We start from the raw sequence: 17488 nt of genomic DNA, 5'->3' as shown, positions 1-17488 counted from the left end.
TTCATTAGGTTTAAAGCTGATTTATTTAGATTTGTTTTATTCTAGATAAAACATAGCGTATAAGCCATCGATGTCCACGTGTCCCTGTGTTTCAGGCGATGCCAATCGGAAACGTGAAACGAGCCACGTCATCCCCAAACTTGCTCTACGAGAACTCTCGTCGGAGGCACGCGATAAGATTCGATAAGATTTGATGTTTATTTAATTAATTAATTAATTTTTGTGCATGCTAAAATCCATTTAATGCCTGTTTAACATGTTTTGTCGATCATTGAATTTTAAGGTGTTTTGTGTGCAAAAGATTGGACAGCCGTTCGATCATGCAACTTTGAAATTGCAGGAGGATAACGAAGGGCCTAGATTTTTCGCTCTGTTCATGTTGCTTCCCCTCTTTCTCAGTGGCATGTGTACCTGCGCCCCCACGGGCGGAAGCAGCTGATCAGGACATGGGAGCTTGCAGCATGAGGTAGGCGGTTCGAAGGCTCATGGCGCACATGCGATAACATCAAAATGTGTCATGTTTCCAAATCCTTCAACCACTATGCCCTGGCCAGTCCCGCATTCACCGTGATTTACCTCCTCACAGATGGTCGGGGAGCCGATCGTGTGGGGCCGCTAATTCCAACCTTTTGCAGCATGTGTACCTGCGGAACACTAGACTTGATCACGGTTCAGAACTGACGGTTCGACGGTTCGGAATTGTCGATTCGACAGTTCATGACAGATCAACTTTTAATCTTAACCATCCAAGATGGTTACAATTTATGATTCGAAACCACTTATTTACGGTTTAGTCCACGATTCATGACGGTTTGAGATTATTATATTAAAAAATTTAAAATTTATTAAAAAAAAAACTTACACTTATCCTCTTAAAATTTTATTTTAAGAGAATCGCCGATTTTATTTTATTTTTTAATTTTTATTATCTGAGCGATTGCTTCTCCACCACGTTGATCATGCTCCTGCTTTCTCAATGAAGTGAGACGAACAATGCCATCACTGCTTTGCCCCCGAACCTCCGTGGCCATGGAGTTCAGCTCCTCGCAGCTCCTTCTCTGTGCTTTTCTCACCTTGTTTCCTCTCCCGCTTGCCGTGAATCAGGAGGGCTTCGCTCTGCTCTCCTTCAAATCCTCCGTCAGAGAGGACCCAGCTGGCGGTTCCATGGCCTCCTGGAACGCCTCCACCTCCGACCCCTGCGCTTGGAATGGCGTCACTTGCCGGGAAGGGAAGGTCGTCGCCATCGCCCTCCCAAAGAGTCGGCTTCTGGGCTCCCTCCCTCGGCGGTCTCCGGGCTCTTCGCCATATCAACCTTCGGAACAACCGGCTTCGGGGACGCCTCCCTCCGGGGCTCTTCTCCGCCGCCGCCCTCCAGAGCCTGGTGCTTTCCGGCAACTTCCTCACCGGCGCCGTACCCGCTTCGATTTCCCACTACAGGCGGCTGAGGAAGATTGAATCAAAGCCCACGGTTCGGAGCCGGTTCCAACGGGAAAACCAAAAAATAAATAAATAAATAAAATTTTAAACCGGCGGTTCAACCCGCCGGTTAACCGACGGGCCGCCGATTTCACATTCTCTTGAACCTGTCGGGCCAGTTCCGGTTCGGCTTGGATAATCGGGTCAGCGGGCCACCCGGCCCGTTGACCCAGGTCAGGTCCGTTGACCTGGCCCGCTGACCCGGGCCAGGTTCGGGGCTGGACCCGGCCCGTGGTTAGGTCTAATGTCAACTACCTTGCGCCTCGTTTCATCCCGGGGCCTACATCAGCGCTTCTTATGCAACGCCGCCGCCGCCAACTGGTTTGCAGTCAACGTCGTCGAGCACGCCCTAGCCATCAACATTACCGCCGTCGTTGCCGATTCCGAAGTGCTCACGGGCCTCCCTCACGCTGCCCCACTCTAAAAATGCACTACATCCGTTCTGCTCTCGTCGTCGCCAATCTCGACGGCGCCATCCAAGTCTCCACCCCTGGCTTCCGATAGCTTGCGGAGGAGGATACAAACTGATATAAATCGTCGAGGTTAGTATTCAACACTATCTTTAGTAGCTCCAGATCGATAAAGATCGTCGAGACTAGTGTTCAACACTATCTCCGATAGTTTTAGATCGATAAAGCTCTCATTGCGCGCATGCGCATGCGGCGCGCGACACGTAGCGGGCTGTGGACTCACAGGTGCGAGCACCTGCTTATCCATGAGAATATAACACATGGACTTTTTATATTAATTTTATTAACACAACAACATTAATAAAGAAGGAAAGTCTATCGAAATTCTTCGATGTAAAATTATTCTCCATGCATTTTTTATATAATATTAATTATTTTAGCTCGATTTTAAATAATTAATTTCTGATTTATCCTTAATCAATTTTAAGTAAATTAATAATCTAAATCAATCTAGGCGAAATGTAAATTTCAATTTTGAAATCAATCTCGACTTTCATCGATTGATTGATGACATTCTAATTTTCTACAAAATCATATTAATCATTTTAAGACTCCAATATTCAACATTTTCGCCGTCGCACACTTGAACCTGTCATCGCACCCTCGAACCCGTCATCGTCCCCCTACTCAAGTTCCTCCAGTCCATCGGCTCCTATCTCATGCTCAACATCTAGCCGTACTCCGACTACCTTCAGTCCAACGGCACCAATCCCTCTGACTGTTTCCACCACGCCGTAGGAACCTTCAGATCGTTAGGGTTCTTGCACCGACTCTGGTTTTCTTGTAGCTTAAGTTCTTGACATTTTGTTATGGGTTGCAACTGCTGTTGGTGAATCCCCGTTGAAATCTACCCCCTCGTACTAAGTCAACATGCAAAAAGTCAAACGCCACCGTGGATGGCACACCTCCTTCCTTCCATCCAATCACAAGGCGGCGATGGCGACACGTGGCCCTGACGGACTTTTGACGGCGCCGACCACCTGCCACGCGTTCGCAGTCAAATTAATGTGAGTACGATATTGCCGTTCTTTCCTTTTCTGCGACCTTTCTTCTCCCAATTTTCCAAGATCGATTTGTCAAAGTCAACCTGGTTGACTAACAAAATAGAAGTCTCTGTTCTTACCCATCTGTTTGGTTTTTGGAACAGAAATCCAATTAGTTGTTTAACTAAAATTCTATTCGTTTTATATATTAATTTGGCATTGTTTCAAATTATGTAATTCTTTTTTTTCTAATAATAGACGGCAATATTTTACTAATAAAGTATTTTCTTACCTGTTTAAAGTTAAGCATGCTATAATTATTCTCCCCAATTTATATTTTTATCCCTCATAATTAAGAAGATATATTTATTTGCAAATATAACTCTTTTATTTCGCTTCCTTCTAAAATAGTAGTAATAATAATAATTACCAACACAATTACTGGCAAATTGTATATTAATTATATATTAGAAGAATAGAAGAGGTTTTTCGTCAACAGACGCATGGCGTCACCGCCCTTCTTCTGCGCCTTCCTCTTGTTTCTTCTCGTAGCGCGTTTGCCCGGCGGAGCACCGGATCTGGCCGCGGACGGCGTCGCCCTGCTTTCCTTCCGCGCCGCCGTCGGCCGCTCCGTGCTGCCGTGGAACACGTCCCTGTCGCCCTGCTCGTGGCGAGGCGTGGCGTGCGACTCCGGCAGAGTCACCGCGCTCCGCCTCCCCGGTGCCAGCCTCATCGGCTCCATCCCGTCCGGAACCGTGGGAAACCTTTCAAACCTCCGCAACCTGAGCCTCCGCTACAACCATCTGTCCGGCGACCCGCCATCCGATATTTTCGCGCTTCCGGAGCTCCGCAATGTTTACCTCCAGCAGAATCAGTTCTCCGGCAGAATCTCAACGGTTCTGAGCTCTGTCAGGAACCTCGTCCGGCTCAACCTCGCTGGGAACCAGTTCTATGGAGAAATCCCTCCGGCGCTCGACCACCTCACACAGCTTCGATTGCTTTACCTGGAGAGCAATCAGCTCAACGGGAGTCTCCCCTCTTTGGTTCCGCCTAATCTGACACTGTTCAATGTGTCGTTAAATCAGCTTAGCGGTTCGATTCCTCTTCCTCTTCGCCGGTTTCCTGTGACCGCATTCCTATCCACGGGCCTCTGCGACGAGCCGCTTCCTCCGTGTTCAGCAGAGATTGCTCCATCGCCGCCGACGGATCGGGGCCCTTCCGGGGGTGGCGACGGGAATGACCGCGACGGCAGCAACAATCTCTCCGGAGGTGCCATCGCCGGCATCGTCGTCGGTTCCGCCGGTTTTGTCGCCTTCCTGCTCGTCTTGTTCATAGTCTACCGTAGGATCCGCAAGAGGGCGACGAATCCGCCTGTGAAGCAGCGAGAAGCTATTTCGGCGGTGCCAGAGCAGGAAAGGGGAATCGGCGGAGGAGAAAGCAGCACGCCTTCCGCTACACCAACACCACCTGCGGCGCTCCCCGCGCCGAAGAAGCTGGTCTTCTTCGGCGCCGCCGCCGGTGCTACAACGTTCGAGCTGGAGGACTTGCTGAGGGCATCGGCGGAGGTGCTGGGGAAGGGTACGTTCGGGACGTCGTACAAGGCGGTGTTGGAAATGGGGATCACAGTGGCCGTAAAAAGACTCGGTTATGTAACCTTGACTGCAAAAGATTTCCGGCAGAAGGCGGAGCTCATCGGGGCGATGAACCACCCCAATTTGCTCCCTTTACGAGCGTACTACTACAGCAAGGACGAGAAGCTCCTGTTGTACGATTACATGCCCATGGGAAGCCTCTCTGTTCTCCTTCACGGTAACAACTCTCACTGAAGCTTCATCCGATCGATTCGCTCATCAATTCTCTGCAAATCTCTAACATTTTCAATTGTTTGTTTCTGCAACTTGTAACCTTCGCCGGATGAATTCCACAGGCGACAGGGGATCTGCAAGAACCCCTCTCCGCTGGGACACAAGAACTGCCATCGCCCTTGATGCCGCGCGCTGCATTGAATACCTTCACTCAACTGAACCTTCTTCCTTCTCGCATGGCAACATCACATCCTCCAACATCCTGCTCTCCGAGTCGTATGAAGCCCGCGTCTCCGACCATGGCCTCTCTCTTCTCGCCGCTCCATCCGCTACTATAGAGCGCGTAATTGGTTACCGCGCGCCGGAGATCACTGACCCTTCAAGGGTTTCTCAGAAGGCTGACGTTTACAGCTTCGGGGTGCTACTGATGGAGTTGCTCACCGGGAGGCCCCCTGCTCAGGCCAACCTCGACGGCGACGGCGTTGATCTGCCAATGTGGGTTCGATCGGTAGTGCAAGAGGAACGGACGGCCGAGGTGTTCGATCCCGATCTGCTCGGGCAGCAGAATGCCGAGCAGGAGATGGTCCAGCTGCTGCAGCTTGCCGTGGACTGTGCTGCTCAGCATCCGGAAGAACGGCCTTCGATGGTCGAGGTCGTCGCTCGCATTGAGCAAAGTCGATCGTCAAGCAGGGATCATTCCACCACTGAATTTGAGTTTCCTGGATGAACAGTATTGGAGATAGCTTCGCATGCAGATTTCCCCCTAATTTTGGTGATTTATCACAGAATCGTTTGTTCTTCCCTTTGTGTGTTTGCTACTAACAGATTTGTATACAACACCCTCCTTTTCTATTCCCGCATCATTCTGTTTATGGGTCCTTCTAGAAGCTCGACCGCGTAAATTCAGTTGGTGGACCTCGTTAGTCGAGTGCCGTGGCATGTGGGTCGGGTTAGAAACATCCTCGCCGGTCCGCTGAACCGCTGGCAGCGTTAACCGCAGGGCTTGGACGAAGTCGTAACTCGGGTCCGTTCGGTCGCTTTGCTGGGCTCCACCTGCGATATCCGATCGACTTCTTCCTCCATTCGTGACGTAAGTCGTGAGGCCCGGGCAAGCAGTTAGTTGAGACGTCTCGATCAGATTGGAAGATGTCTTTCGTGGAGTAAGTCGGGACGGATGCGGTAAGTTTGGCCTAACGAATTACTGGATCAGAAATAAATAACATGGGAAGCGTTTCATGGCGTAAGTCGTGAGGCAACCCGGTCCGGAAGGACACCAGCGAGGGTGACCCTGAAACGGCTCAGGCTGACGTCATCGCACGGATCTGAGTGGGTGACGTCGGCCATTCTTGTTTTCAGGGTAGCGAAGGAACGCAGTTCGCAGTGCGCTTCTACAAGAGCGAGCGAGCGAGAGAGAGAGAGAGAGAGAGAGAGAGAGATAGTAAGCGTGCGCCACAAGCCACCTCCATTGCTTCTGAAACCCTACTCGCCCACTGCCCAGATCTCTCTGCTGCTCGAATTCGTTGTATTTCCCGATCGGATTCTCGAACTTTTCCTTTTTCTCCGTGTTCTCCGATCGAGAAATCTATTTTCAACTGGTGATTTCGTGCGTTTGATGTGTTTTTTCCGTCCTAATCGAGGTGATTGCGCGATTTTTAGCTGCATTATTTTTTATTCTCCCCTCCGATCCGTTTGTTTCCAGGATCGGAGCTTGTGTTCGATTTTTTTTCTTCTAGATTATTGCTCGGTTTACTTCTTTGGACGAGATTTTTCTCGTGATTTTCGAGGCCAAGGGGTTGGATCTTTGGTTATGTGCTTGAATTAGAGGGCGGGCTTGGAGATGGCGGCGTTGTCGGGTAACTCGGTGGTGGTGTCGGTGGAGCCAATGCAGTTCCCGCTGAACGGCGCCCGTGGGAGCGATGTGCCGCAGCAGTGGTTTGTGGACGAGAGGGACGGGCTCATCTCGTGGCTGCGGGGCGAGTTCGCGGCGGCTAACGCGATCATCGATCTGTTGATGGATCACATGAGGGTCACTGGCGAACCAGGGGAGTATGACCACGTCGTTGGGTGCATCCACCAACGGCGGTTCTACTGGACAAGCTTCCTCCACATGCAGCAGTTTTTCCCTGTTACCGATGTGGGGTACGCGCTGCAGCAGGTGGTGGACTTGAGGCAACTGAAGCAGAGGCAGAGGCATTCGTATGGCCAAAAGGACGGAAGGAAATCCGGATTTGGGCATAGGTATGGGCATCGATCTGATGGGATTCGAGAGAGTCGTGTATCTCCTGCTTCCGGCACGGCTGTGTCTGAGAATGGAACTGTGGAGCAGATGGTGGATAAATTAGACCTAAGCAAGAACGTGAACCAGAACAATGTGCAGATGTCACGTGCTACGAATTGTTTCCCTGTTGCTGGGAAGGATGGTGAGCTTTTGATTTGAGTTCACGAGTCTGTTGTGATAGTAATGTACAATCGATTAGCAGATATATGGAAGTTCACTCTTTTTTCCCTGTTACTGCATAGCGCATTTACTCCAGCTTATACACAATCAAACTATAAGCCATAGCCACGGTTTTCATTAATAACTAATAATGACTGAAATGATCGTTTTAGCAAGAAACACTCATTTGGATTTTGCCTCTGTTATCTTTGAATAGGAGTAGTATACTTTTGGATGCTCAAGGATAACTATGATCTGATTCACTTTTAAATGCATTTAGGAAACTCACATAGCCTGGCGGAAATTTGTTGCATGAAGGATGTAAGTAATCCAGCTGAGACCTGTGTTATCGAGTTGGAAGCTGCTACCCGGTGTTGTAGTCAAGCCTCAGACTGTGGAGGTATGCATTTCACTCTCTAATGATGGCAAAAACATGTTTTGGTATAGCTTACTATGTGCAACATTAAAAAAGAACATCTTGGTAATGGCATGCAACACCCTTATCCTTGAGTTATTTGTGGCAAGTTCAGCTAATTTTACATTATCTGCTACAGATAACACAGTTATGACCTCAGATCAAGATAGAACCCAAAAGGTAATACCAGCACCAAAAGAATTCATAGCCAAAGAAACATGTGATGGCATGATGGTAAGTTTTATATAAGAAGTAAAACAAAAACATTGCTGCATTTAATTGCATCCTATAATTGTTACATTGAAATTTAATCTTTTAGCTTTATTATACAACTTGGTTATTAATTTCCATCATACAACTTGTAGATTAATGTTGTTGAAGGGCTTAAACTTTATGAAAATTTTCTGGATAGCTCAGAGGTCACTAAACTTGTTTCATTAGCAAATGAAATGAGAGCTGCTGGCCACAGAGGAGAACTTTCAGGCAAGCATTGCAATAATCCATGTCCTCTTTTACAGGATACACAATTATAAATTTATAGTTATTATTAATAAATTCATTATTCGGGAATTATTTATAGGTATATTCTTATGCATGACATTCAAGATCCTCAAACAATTACTTAAACTAATCAGAATGACCTCTTTCCATGATGGATATTCTACTGATATTCTAATTGAAGGCACTATTTAAAGGTTTATGTAATGATAAATTGTTCCATGATGGATCCATTGTAGATTATTATTAATCCACTGAACTATTTTTTTGCCTATAAGATTTACATAGTTGTATTATTAGCTCTTATCTTTAACATCCTTCCGATGTAAAGCAGGACAAACACTTGTTACCCTGAAAAGACCAACGAAAGGACATGGAAGAGAGATGATTCAGCTAGGCATACCCACTAATGAAGGACCTATAGAAGATGAACATAGAACTCTGACCTCGAAAGGTATTGCTACTTGCCCTATTCCTTTCATTTGATTTATACATATCCTTTGACAACTTGAATACAATTTGTAGAGAGGAAGATAGAGGCCATTCCTAGCTTACTTCATAGTATCTTCGACTACTTGTTTGAACAGCAAATTTTGCTAGTCAAACCTGATTTTTGCATGATTGACTTTTTCAATGAGGTAAGGAATCTCTTTCTTCTTCTTTTTGTACATGTGTGAACGTGTGAGAGCTCCTGATGTTCTTGGCTGACTTTTGTTCTCACGTGAAGGGGGATCATTCACAGCCTCATACATGGCCATCTTGGTTTGGTAGGCCAGTTTGTAATTTATTCTTGACCGATTGTGATGTTGTATATGGTAGAGCAGTGGGATCCAATCACAGAGGAGATTATGATGGTTCTCTGAAACTTCCTGTAATTGCAGGGTATGTTTCTACTTCACCAATTTCCAAACTCAAGGCCATATTATTAGTGATGCCTATGTCATCTATGATAGTTCTCTTTGATCTATTCCCAGGTCTCTTCTTGTCATGCAAGGGAAAAGTGCAGATCTAGCCAAACGTGCTATCCCCTCCCTTCGCAAGACACTAATACTACTAACCTTCGGAAAGTACCGTCCAAAGAAAACTCTTCTTCCATCAGAAGGCACGTTCTCCACTTCATCTGCTGCAAATCCACTCTCAATCCCAACATCAGCTAGGCCTTCAAGCTTCTCCCGGTATCCATCAGCTCGGAAACCATATGGGATCATGCCCGCCAATGGCATTCTGCATGCTCAGCAAGCCCCACAAATTATGCTACCTCCAAATGGTGTCCAACCACGCTTTGCAGCGGCTCCCATGGTGGCTTCTCCAGCCCTGCCGGCAGGGCCTACTGCAACCGTTGGGTGGGCGGCAGCGTCTCCGATGAATGCAACTGGCCCCCGACCTCCTGTTCCTGGCACTGGAGTCTTCCTTCCCCCAGGATCTGTTCATATTTACCCAACCCAGCAGCTACCAGGAACACCGATTTCTGTCGAAACCATCTATGACAACGGATCTGAGAAGCCAACTTCTAATAGTAATGCTTCTGATTCTTCCCCAAATATTACCACTGATTTGACTGAGCCTGTTCCTACTCCTAACCAAGAACACCACCATTCTGTTGAAAAAGCTGATGACAATCTTCCTGAAAGTGTTGCAAAGTAGAAATAAGAAGAGGGAGAAGACTTTGTTTAGAGCCTTCTTAAGATAATCAGAATACTACGTAGGAGTTATGAACCAAATGTAGAGGACGATAGAAGAATTGGTAAGCAATTATTTTCTCTCTTTTTTTCATACGTTAGGCCAAAAGCATTTCATGTTTGTAGGCTATCTTCAGACTTGAGCCATATACTTAAAATGCCTCTGAACCTGGACTACTCAATGGCTAGCTTCTTTGGATGGGCAAAGGCAAAACAAGATTAAATTGACACTACAAAGCACAAAATGTTCATTAGTCATAGGCACGATAATTGTAGATTGAAACTACATTACTTGATGTCATGCTAATTCATCCAAACACAAACATATAAAATCTGTAATTATTCTTTTGATGAGAAAGAGGGAGAACTTTTAACCCCATAAACATTTCAGTAAAGGTGGTAGAGTTAGCTTAGATTTACTAGATAAATTGCTAGCTTTTCTTAATACCTTATAAAATCTGAATCTGTAATAATTAAGTATGTTTTGACAATGATTAGAAGAATCTGGAAAATCACACGTTTTATTATTAATATTATTATTATTATGATTAGAGAAGGCGTATCATTTTGAGAGGACAATATGGATCAGCACTTCTAATAAAATAAAATGATAAACAAAAAATGAGAAAGTTTAAAGTCAGGTTGTTGAGTGATCGACGTGATCACGATGCTGACCGAATGAAATTCTGAACGGCGGTGAAAAAACGGCGTCTGAGTCGGAGTTGTTAAGCCACTGTGACGCTGACTTGCTACTCTCCTTTGACCGTAAAAACAACCACATCAGGAGGATTTTATTGTATTTTAAAATAAAATATTTTAATTATTTTTAGAATAGAATGATTTTTAAGGAAAATCTTTTCTGTTTTTGCCCATGCATATATAATAAAGTAGGGTTCGCCGGCTGTCGTTGCCGCGGAGATGATTGCTCAACAACCGATGGCCGGAGTCCACTACAATACGGCGCCACCAAACAAATGCAGAGGAGGATAGCTTTCCGATGGCCGCCGGTGACATGACACGTCGACGTGAAAGTTCCACCGCCTCTGCCGGCGGTTGGAGTGTCATCGATCATATCCATCCACCCCAGGCATTTCCAACTGCAGCTTATTTTAATTGCTCCATTTAATCGAGAATTGTTCTTTTCGAGAGTGAGATTTCAGCCAATTCAAACTGCGCAATCCTTGATCGACAACAACATCTTCGCTGCTGCTCCTGTTTCAGAATTTGACCAACCAAAGTACCATAAACTACGTTAAACAGCAGGTTGCAGCTATAAAGATCTCCCTTTTTTGCTTCAATCTTGGCAAAATCTCGGTTGCTTTCTCCTGGCGACCATTTCCAGTTCGGGCATCAGCAAGCACGCTTGTAAGGCAAGGCGAAGGGAAGCGGAAAAGTTGTTCCTTTCCGCGCAAGCGGCGAGTTCGATCGAGAGAGGAGGAAAGTTGGTGTTTTGGTCACCATTGTTCTTCATCCCCTCCTCCTCGCCGACTGATTGAGGTGCAAGGAAGGGAAGGCGGCATGGCGACTCTAGGGTTAGAGGCGGAGAGTACCTCCGGCGTTGGCGATTCCATCAGAGAGCTTCAGGTTCGTTCTCTTGCACCTTCTCGTTGGCGAAGATTGTAAATTTAGGGTTTTCCTGGTCCGCCTGTGTTCATGCCAATTGGGTGGAACAGCAAATATGGACTGAGATCGGGGAAAGCGAGGAGGAGATGGACAGCATGGTGTTGGAATTGGAGAGGGAGTGCAGGAAAATATACCAGAAGAAGATCGAAGAAGCTAGCAGAGCTAGGGCTTTGCTTCACCAGTCAGTGGCGGCCAAAGAAGCAGAGGTTGCTTCGCTTGTGGCTGTTCTTGATGAACGCAATCTCCAGCGCAAGGTGCCATACCACTTTTTTTAGTAAAATTGCCACCATTGTTATTCACTATTTGATTTCTCGGATGATCTTCTTCTCAATTCGACTGGTAAAACCAACTGCAATGAGCCAGCTTCATGTCAATATGAGAATTTTACTACTCCTTTCTTTACATGTACAATAGCTAGAGATTTATCTATCACTTTGAAGAGAAAAAAAACTTCTGGTATCAGTTCAAGAACATGTTCTGCAATTTCCGCTAGTATGATCATTGCATCGCTTAAATTCATAGCAGTTGACTGTTGTTGTGTAGATGGAGAAGTTGTCCCTGAAGGAGCAGCTTGCTTCAGTCGACCCTCTTTTGGAAAATTTGAGGGAAATGAGAAAGGAACGGCTGAGACAATTTGCAGAAGTGCTGTCGCAGATTGAGAAGATTAAAGCAGAGATGGAAGGAGGATTCAGTTACCCTCATCCTCCGACTAATGATGTTAAGATCGAACAAGATGACTTGTCGGTTCGAAAACTCACTGAGTATCAGTTGCAACTAAAGGACCTCCAGAAGGACAAGGTATGTTTCTTGCTCATGCAACTCCAGTTAGTCTACCTGGTTTTCTACACTCAGAATATGTTTAGTGTCTACTGGGTTTACAAGTTGTTAGTTTGTCAAAAACACATTTTGTTGGGCATTAATCATTAGATATTACATATAAGTTGAGAAAGCAAAGGATGTAAGAAGAAAGCTACAACTTCTTCATCTAATTACACTTTAAGGTTACTTTCGCATGATTGTATACTTCTATGGATCTACTAGTGATCTTTTTAGATGTCTAAAGGTCTGTTTATTTGATATCTCTGAGCGTCACAAGCAGATTATTGTATCAAAGTGAAGAGTTAGTATTGTCGATTAGTGGCATAATGTGAATTCACTAATATGAGAATTGCTGTTTCTAGTATGGGTTAGCAGCATTCAAGAAACTTTTGATCTGACCAAAAACTCTTCTTCTTCAGTCTGACCGCCTTCGGAAAGTTTTGGAGTTTGTAAATGAGATTTACTCTTTATGTGGTCTCCTTGAAGTGGATTTTCGAAAGACGGTCGACTCTGTGCACCCTAGCTTGCATGATAATGGTGGAAAACTTTCCACAAACATTAGTGATTCCACACTCGAGGGGCTGTCTCAAACCATCCTGAAGCTAGAAACTGAGAAGAAGATACGAAAGGAGAAGGTTGATAACGACCTACATGCATAACTTTCAACATCTCTTTTTAAAATTGTTTGATACGACCTCTATGATTTGTAGCTATTACAAGCGGCGGAATCACTGCTGGATCTGTGGAATCTGATGGAGACAACTGATGAAGAGAAGAAATACTATAGAGAAACAATAAGCATTGTGGGATCACTTGAACATGACATTGGATGCCCAGGTGTCTACTTGCTTGAAACAATCGAGAAGGTTAGATTTGTTAGATCTCTACTAACTGTTAATATCAAACGAAAAACAGTTTACCGAAAGTATAATTCTTAACAGATGGAAGGTGAAGTTGAGAGGCTCACAAACCTTAAAGCGACTAGAATGAGGGAACTTGCTCTGATTAGAAGGACAGAACTAGAAGAGATATGCAGAACTGCACATATCGAACCTGATATGAGCACAGCACCGGAGAACGTCAGTGCACTGATAGATTCAGGTAAGTGTATGGCACACATATTCGAAGCCGTGCTGAGAGTGATAAACAACATATGGCATCATGTCACTTGTCTCAATTCTTGTTGGTGTCCAGGCATTGTGAATTCTTCTGAACTTCTTGCGAGCATCGAGTTGCAAATTTCTAAAGCCAAAGAGGAAACCATTGTTAGGAAGGAAATCATGGATAGGGTAAACAAATGGCTCACGGCATGTACTGAAGAGAATTGGCTGGAAGACTATGACCAGGTAGATTGCTATTGCCATGCTCAGAATTGGATTGTAAAACAACCTTTAGCATTATGCTCCATAGATCTTGTGTTGTTTGCATCTCGAAAACCTTCACATCGTCTATTTCTCAGTTGTCACTAAGTTCAAGTTACTTAGCAGCTGACTGATGCCTTCATCTGGTTGCAGGATCCAAACAAGTACATTGCTGGAAGAGGTTTCCACTTGAATCTAAAACGCGCAGAGAAGGCACGAGCGATTGTCAGCAAAATTCCAGGTGGACCTTCATAGGACTGTTGCATTATCGCTTTCTTTCATCTTGATTGAGCTGTTTAGTGCTGTTTCCAGATATGGTGGACAAATTGATGAACAAGATATTCGTCTGGGAGAACGAAAGACAGATGCCTTTCTTGTATGATGGGGTAAAAGAAAATCTTGATTCATTGTCTGCAAGTTATGGAGTATCTGGTGATTTATCTGCTGTTAATTGTTTAGGTTTCACTGGTATCCATATTGGAAGAGTATAAACTATTGAGGCAACAGAAGGAAGAACTGAAAAGGCGATATCGAGTATGTATCATCTCTTAGATCCTTTTTCCCCCCTTCAGAGTCTTTTGTTTTACATGCGATACTGATTTTCTTAACAGGAGCAGAGAAAACTTCAAAACATGTTCCTCAAAGGGAAGGAAACAGTTTACGGGTCCAAATGGAGTCCAAGAAGGAACACCAATTTTAGAGGGAAGCCAAATGCAAATGGCTCCATGACCAGTGCAAGCCCCCAGTTGTTTCTTCTCCGTTCTCGCGATTCTGATGCATACTCCAAGGAGATACGGCGTCTGTCCAGCACATCGTTGAACTTTGCTCCAATGTCAAGGGAGGATACAACATCTTTGTTCACATCCATTACAAGTTCTGAATCTGAGTCTCCACCTTTCACTTAACTCTCAGGTTCGTGTCATTTGTTATTCATTTTGACATCTGCAAGTACATCCATAAATTACCATCTTAATTTGTTAGTAGATGGAAATGAAATGACTTACTGGTTCTCACAGGAATTTTTTCTGCATTTTGTTCAGAATCCCTTGATCAAATCCTACCTTCTTTGTTTTTTTTCTCACTAATTCGATATCTTCAGTTGGAGCTTGGTTTCAGGAAGTACGGCAAGAATGAACTCAAATGATCTTTCAGCCTTCTTTCGTTTCTGAAAAGGACATTCTAAACTGGCACCAGAGATAAGAGACTCCCTTCTTGAGCAACAAGATCAAATGCTAAGAACACATACACTTTCCAGAAAACAGAAATTTAGTTTGTACTACCTTATTTTTAGTTTCTTAGCTTATCTTTCTGTAAGTTCCTCGCCGGCCGCAGGGCCCTTCGATCTTTTTTGTTAAATGAAACTCATTAACTAGATGTTCTGATACTATTACTTTGCAATATCAGTCAAATGGAATATATGTATGTAGGAGCTGTAAATAAAAGAGAAACTTTTACTTTGCGCAGGTAAATTTTTTTTTAAAAAATTGATATTTGGTTTGCAATGTTCACATAATGTTTGTAACATACCATGTACTCAGGCATCATTATATCGATATAATGTCTTAGAAACTAGTTGAGAGTAGTTCTCGGCTGTAGCAATCGATCACTCTTGCCTGTCGTAAAGCTATGATCACTCTCGGCTCGCATAAAGCTAGATCGGGATGGCATTTTAAAAGCCATACCGGCCAATTCAACTACCTAAATGAAGACAAAATAAACTTAAATCCTGTACAACTGGTAAACCGTGTAATGTCTTCTTTCTCACAATGTTTTTTAGAACTCATCAAAACTTGTTCCTCACTGTTTTCAAACTTTTGTCACTTGATCTCCTTAGAGCTCTCAATCTGTTATCGTTTTAAGTTACAGCGATCGCAAATAGCAAACAGAATACAATCAAGGGCGAACCACCTAATCCAAGAAGACGAGGAGACAAACTCACAGAATGCCTTGTGTTAAGGATGGCGAACAAGCTCACTTGAACTTAAATTGCCCCTTAAAACTCATCATTTTGATTCACTGACTATTTTTTTCTTCCATCTGCCACAACTTTATCTTTCATAAAATGCTAAAAACCTACAAAACAAAGAAGATAGCATTTTGCATAGAACAGTTATACCGAGGAGGACGATCGAAAGATACGGCGAGCTAAAACAAGAACTGAGTATAAAGTGTCCAGATTTTGCAGCAATTACTAACCTTAAGCGTAGTGCCACACAACTAGTTGGTTGAAAGATAGAAATCCAGTCAAAAACTTTTAAAAGGCAAAAATTTCATAGGCCTCAATAATAATCACATCATATACAACAGAGTGCATCTCAACTACACCCTTTGACATGAACACAAATGATAAAAGGAGCAAGTGAGTGATTACAACAAGACTCCACTGCGAAGAGGAGTCGGATCCTAATGTCACAAAAAAAACTAGGACAAAAAAAATTGGAATTAGATATCGAACTTCTCCCACCTAGGCTTACCTGAGTAGCTCGCGGCAAGCTTCTCTGCTTTGCGAGTGAAAGATCGGCTGCGACATCATTTATGTGCAGCGGCGGATAATTCCAATGAGAATTTTCTCCGAGTCTGATTGATAATGCAGCATCCATCATGGATATCTCAAGATGATATTGGTTCGTAAGGATATGAAAGCCATGGATGGTTAAGTGCCTCTGAAGCACTTGATCGCTTCCTTGGGTTCACTTCGAGGAGGTGTGCGACAAAATCAATGAAGCCTTGGTCACCCATCGGCAGCCGGTGTCGTAGTGATGTTTTCTTTGGGATCAAATATTCTAGCTTGTTGGTTTCCTGAAAAGAAAATGTAATTGAGGATCAAGGCACTCGAGCTATACCTCTCTTCCATCCTTCAGATTTTTTTTTTAAGAAAAGGAGCATTCAAGAGGGTACTAACCACCTTTGTCACAATAAGATGAAGCATGGGTCATTATTTGGTTTTGTGCGGCGAGTTAACAAACAATTCTAATCAAATGAAAACTTGACTGTCCTTTGTTCTTTCTGATAATCATATAAATGATATGATTTTTGTTGCAATTTAAAATGCACCCTTACCGGTTTATAGAAAGACAGCACAAGATTGGAAAGTTGGTTTTAACATAGATTAAATATTGGAGGCTCAAACCTGGTTCCTCTCGTATAACATGTGGTTCTTTGTAAAATATTTGTATGTATCATGTCCCTTCGCAAGCATTCCTTGATCAATGGGACCAATGATGCCGATAACACGTGCTAGTAACGTTGCAGGAGAGTCATTTTGGAAGAGAACCTGCACAAGTAGGATTTCATTTAATGACAAAGTAGAAGAGCATTGTTGTTATGAATTATAGCATCTTGAAAAAACAGCACAATCCATTAATATAATCTTAGGAAAAGATTAATAGTAGGAGAAGGCAAAAAATAGAAGATAAAAACAGTATCTCTAATTTGGCCACATGATTTATCCATATGACATGGAATTGATTGAACAAATAAGACGCAAAGAAAAAGAAGAAATGTTGTATACTACTTTTGAGTTATGAAACTTACATTTCCAGTGCAAAGTTCGGCCAAGATGCATCCAAGCGACCATATATCTATCTTTTTATCATATGGGAGACCTAGAATAACCTCAGGTGCACGATATGATCGTGATTGTACATAGGAACATAAATTATCTGTTTCAAAGCAACTACTGCCAAGATCAATGACCTTAACTTCACACCTACTGTAGCTCTTCACCAATATATTTTCAGGCTTCAAGTCACAATGAATGAGCCCAAGGCCATGCAAAAACTGGAGTGCCTCGAGGCATTGAATTGTAATGGACTGCAAAAATATTTCTGTAAAACATAAGCTAAAACTTCTAGCAAATAACAAGCAAAATCATGAGCAAGGGCAATAGCTGGAGCATGTAACCTGAAGCCTAGGCATTGTA

The 17488-nt window shown here is 43.9% G+C and overlaps 4 protein-coding genes across 5 annotated transcripts; 3 read left to right on the top strand and 1 right to left on the bottom strand.

Annotated features, from left to right (window-relative positions):
• Nucleotides 1–3432: 3432 nt before the first annotated feature.
• On the top strand, nt 3433–5587 carry LOC141826857 (putative inactive receptor kinase At1g48480). The gene is made up of 2 exons (XM_074714175.1): nt 3433–4738; nt 4857–5587. Exons 1-2 carry the CDS (start codon nt 3433–3435, stop codon nt 5459–5461), a joined length of 1911 nt encoding a protein of 636 aa, XP_074570276.1. The 3' UTR covers nt 5462–5587.
• A 650-nt stretch (nt 5588–6237) lies between these two features.
• Nucleotides 6238–10082, top strand: LOC141826856 (RNA demethylase ALKBH10B-like; the record flags this gene model as incomplete). Its single annotated transcript, XM_074714174.1, is given in 8 exon segments — nt 6238–7154; nt 7452–7571; nt 7726–7820; nt 7952–8069; nt 8419–8538; nt 8610–8722; nt 8812–8966; nt 9059–10082. Coding segments are annotated over 8 exon segments (1974 nt in total). The 5' UTR covers nt 6238–6571.
• Nucleotides 10083–10760: 678 nt separating this feature from the next.
• On the top strand, nt 10761–14976 carry LOC141827515 (65-kDa microtubule-associated protein 6-like). 2 transcript variants are annotated; one of them, XM_074714780.1, is made up of 12 exons: nt 10761–11347; nt 11437–11640; nt 11930–12184; nt 12625–12840; nt 12916–13071; nt 13147–13306; nt 13400–13551; nt 13720–13807; nt 13879–13952; nt 14026–14100; nt 14178–14478; nt 14683–14976. In XM_074714780.1, the coding sequence occupies exons 1-11, from the start codon at nt 11282–11284 to the stop codon at nt 14469–14471; spliced, it is 1740 nt and encodes a 579-aa protein (XP_074570881.1). In that variant the 5' UTR covers nt 10761–11281; the 3' UTR covers nt 14472–14478; nt 14683–14976. The 2 variants fall into 2 exon arrangements, with proteins under 2 accessions (XP_074570881.1, XP_074570882.1); XM_074714781.1 differs by having other exon boundaries at nt 14666–14976.
• Nucleotides 14977–15813: 837 nt separating this feature from the next.
• On the bottom strand, nt 15814–17484 carry LOC141827152 (uncharacterized). The gene is made up of 4 exons (XM_074714404.1): nt 17470–17484; nt 17101–17379; nt 16697–16840; nt 15814–16365 (listed from the first exon to the last, which is right to left on the bottom strand). Exons 1-4 carry the CDS (start codon nt 17482–17484, stop codon nt 16177–16179), a joined length of 627 nt encoding a protein of 208 aa, XP_074570505.1. The 3' UTR covers nt 15814–16176.
• Nucleotides 17485–17488: the final 4 nt, after the last annotated feature.

Source organism: Curcuma longa, chromosome 4 (genome assembly GCF_044706935.1).
Source record: "Curcuma longa cultivar G26 ecotype Majalengka, Jawa Barat chromosome 4, ITB_CL_G26_1.1, whole genome shotgun sequence".
NCBI lineage: Eukaryota > Viridiplantae > Streptophyta > Magnoliopsida > Zingiberales > Zingiberaceae > Curcuma > Curcuma longa.
The sequence above is the reverse complement of the archived record's forward strand: the minus strand, read 5'-3'. Positions and strand labels throughout refer to the sequence as shown.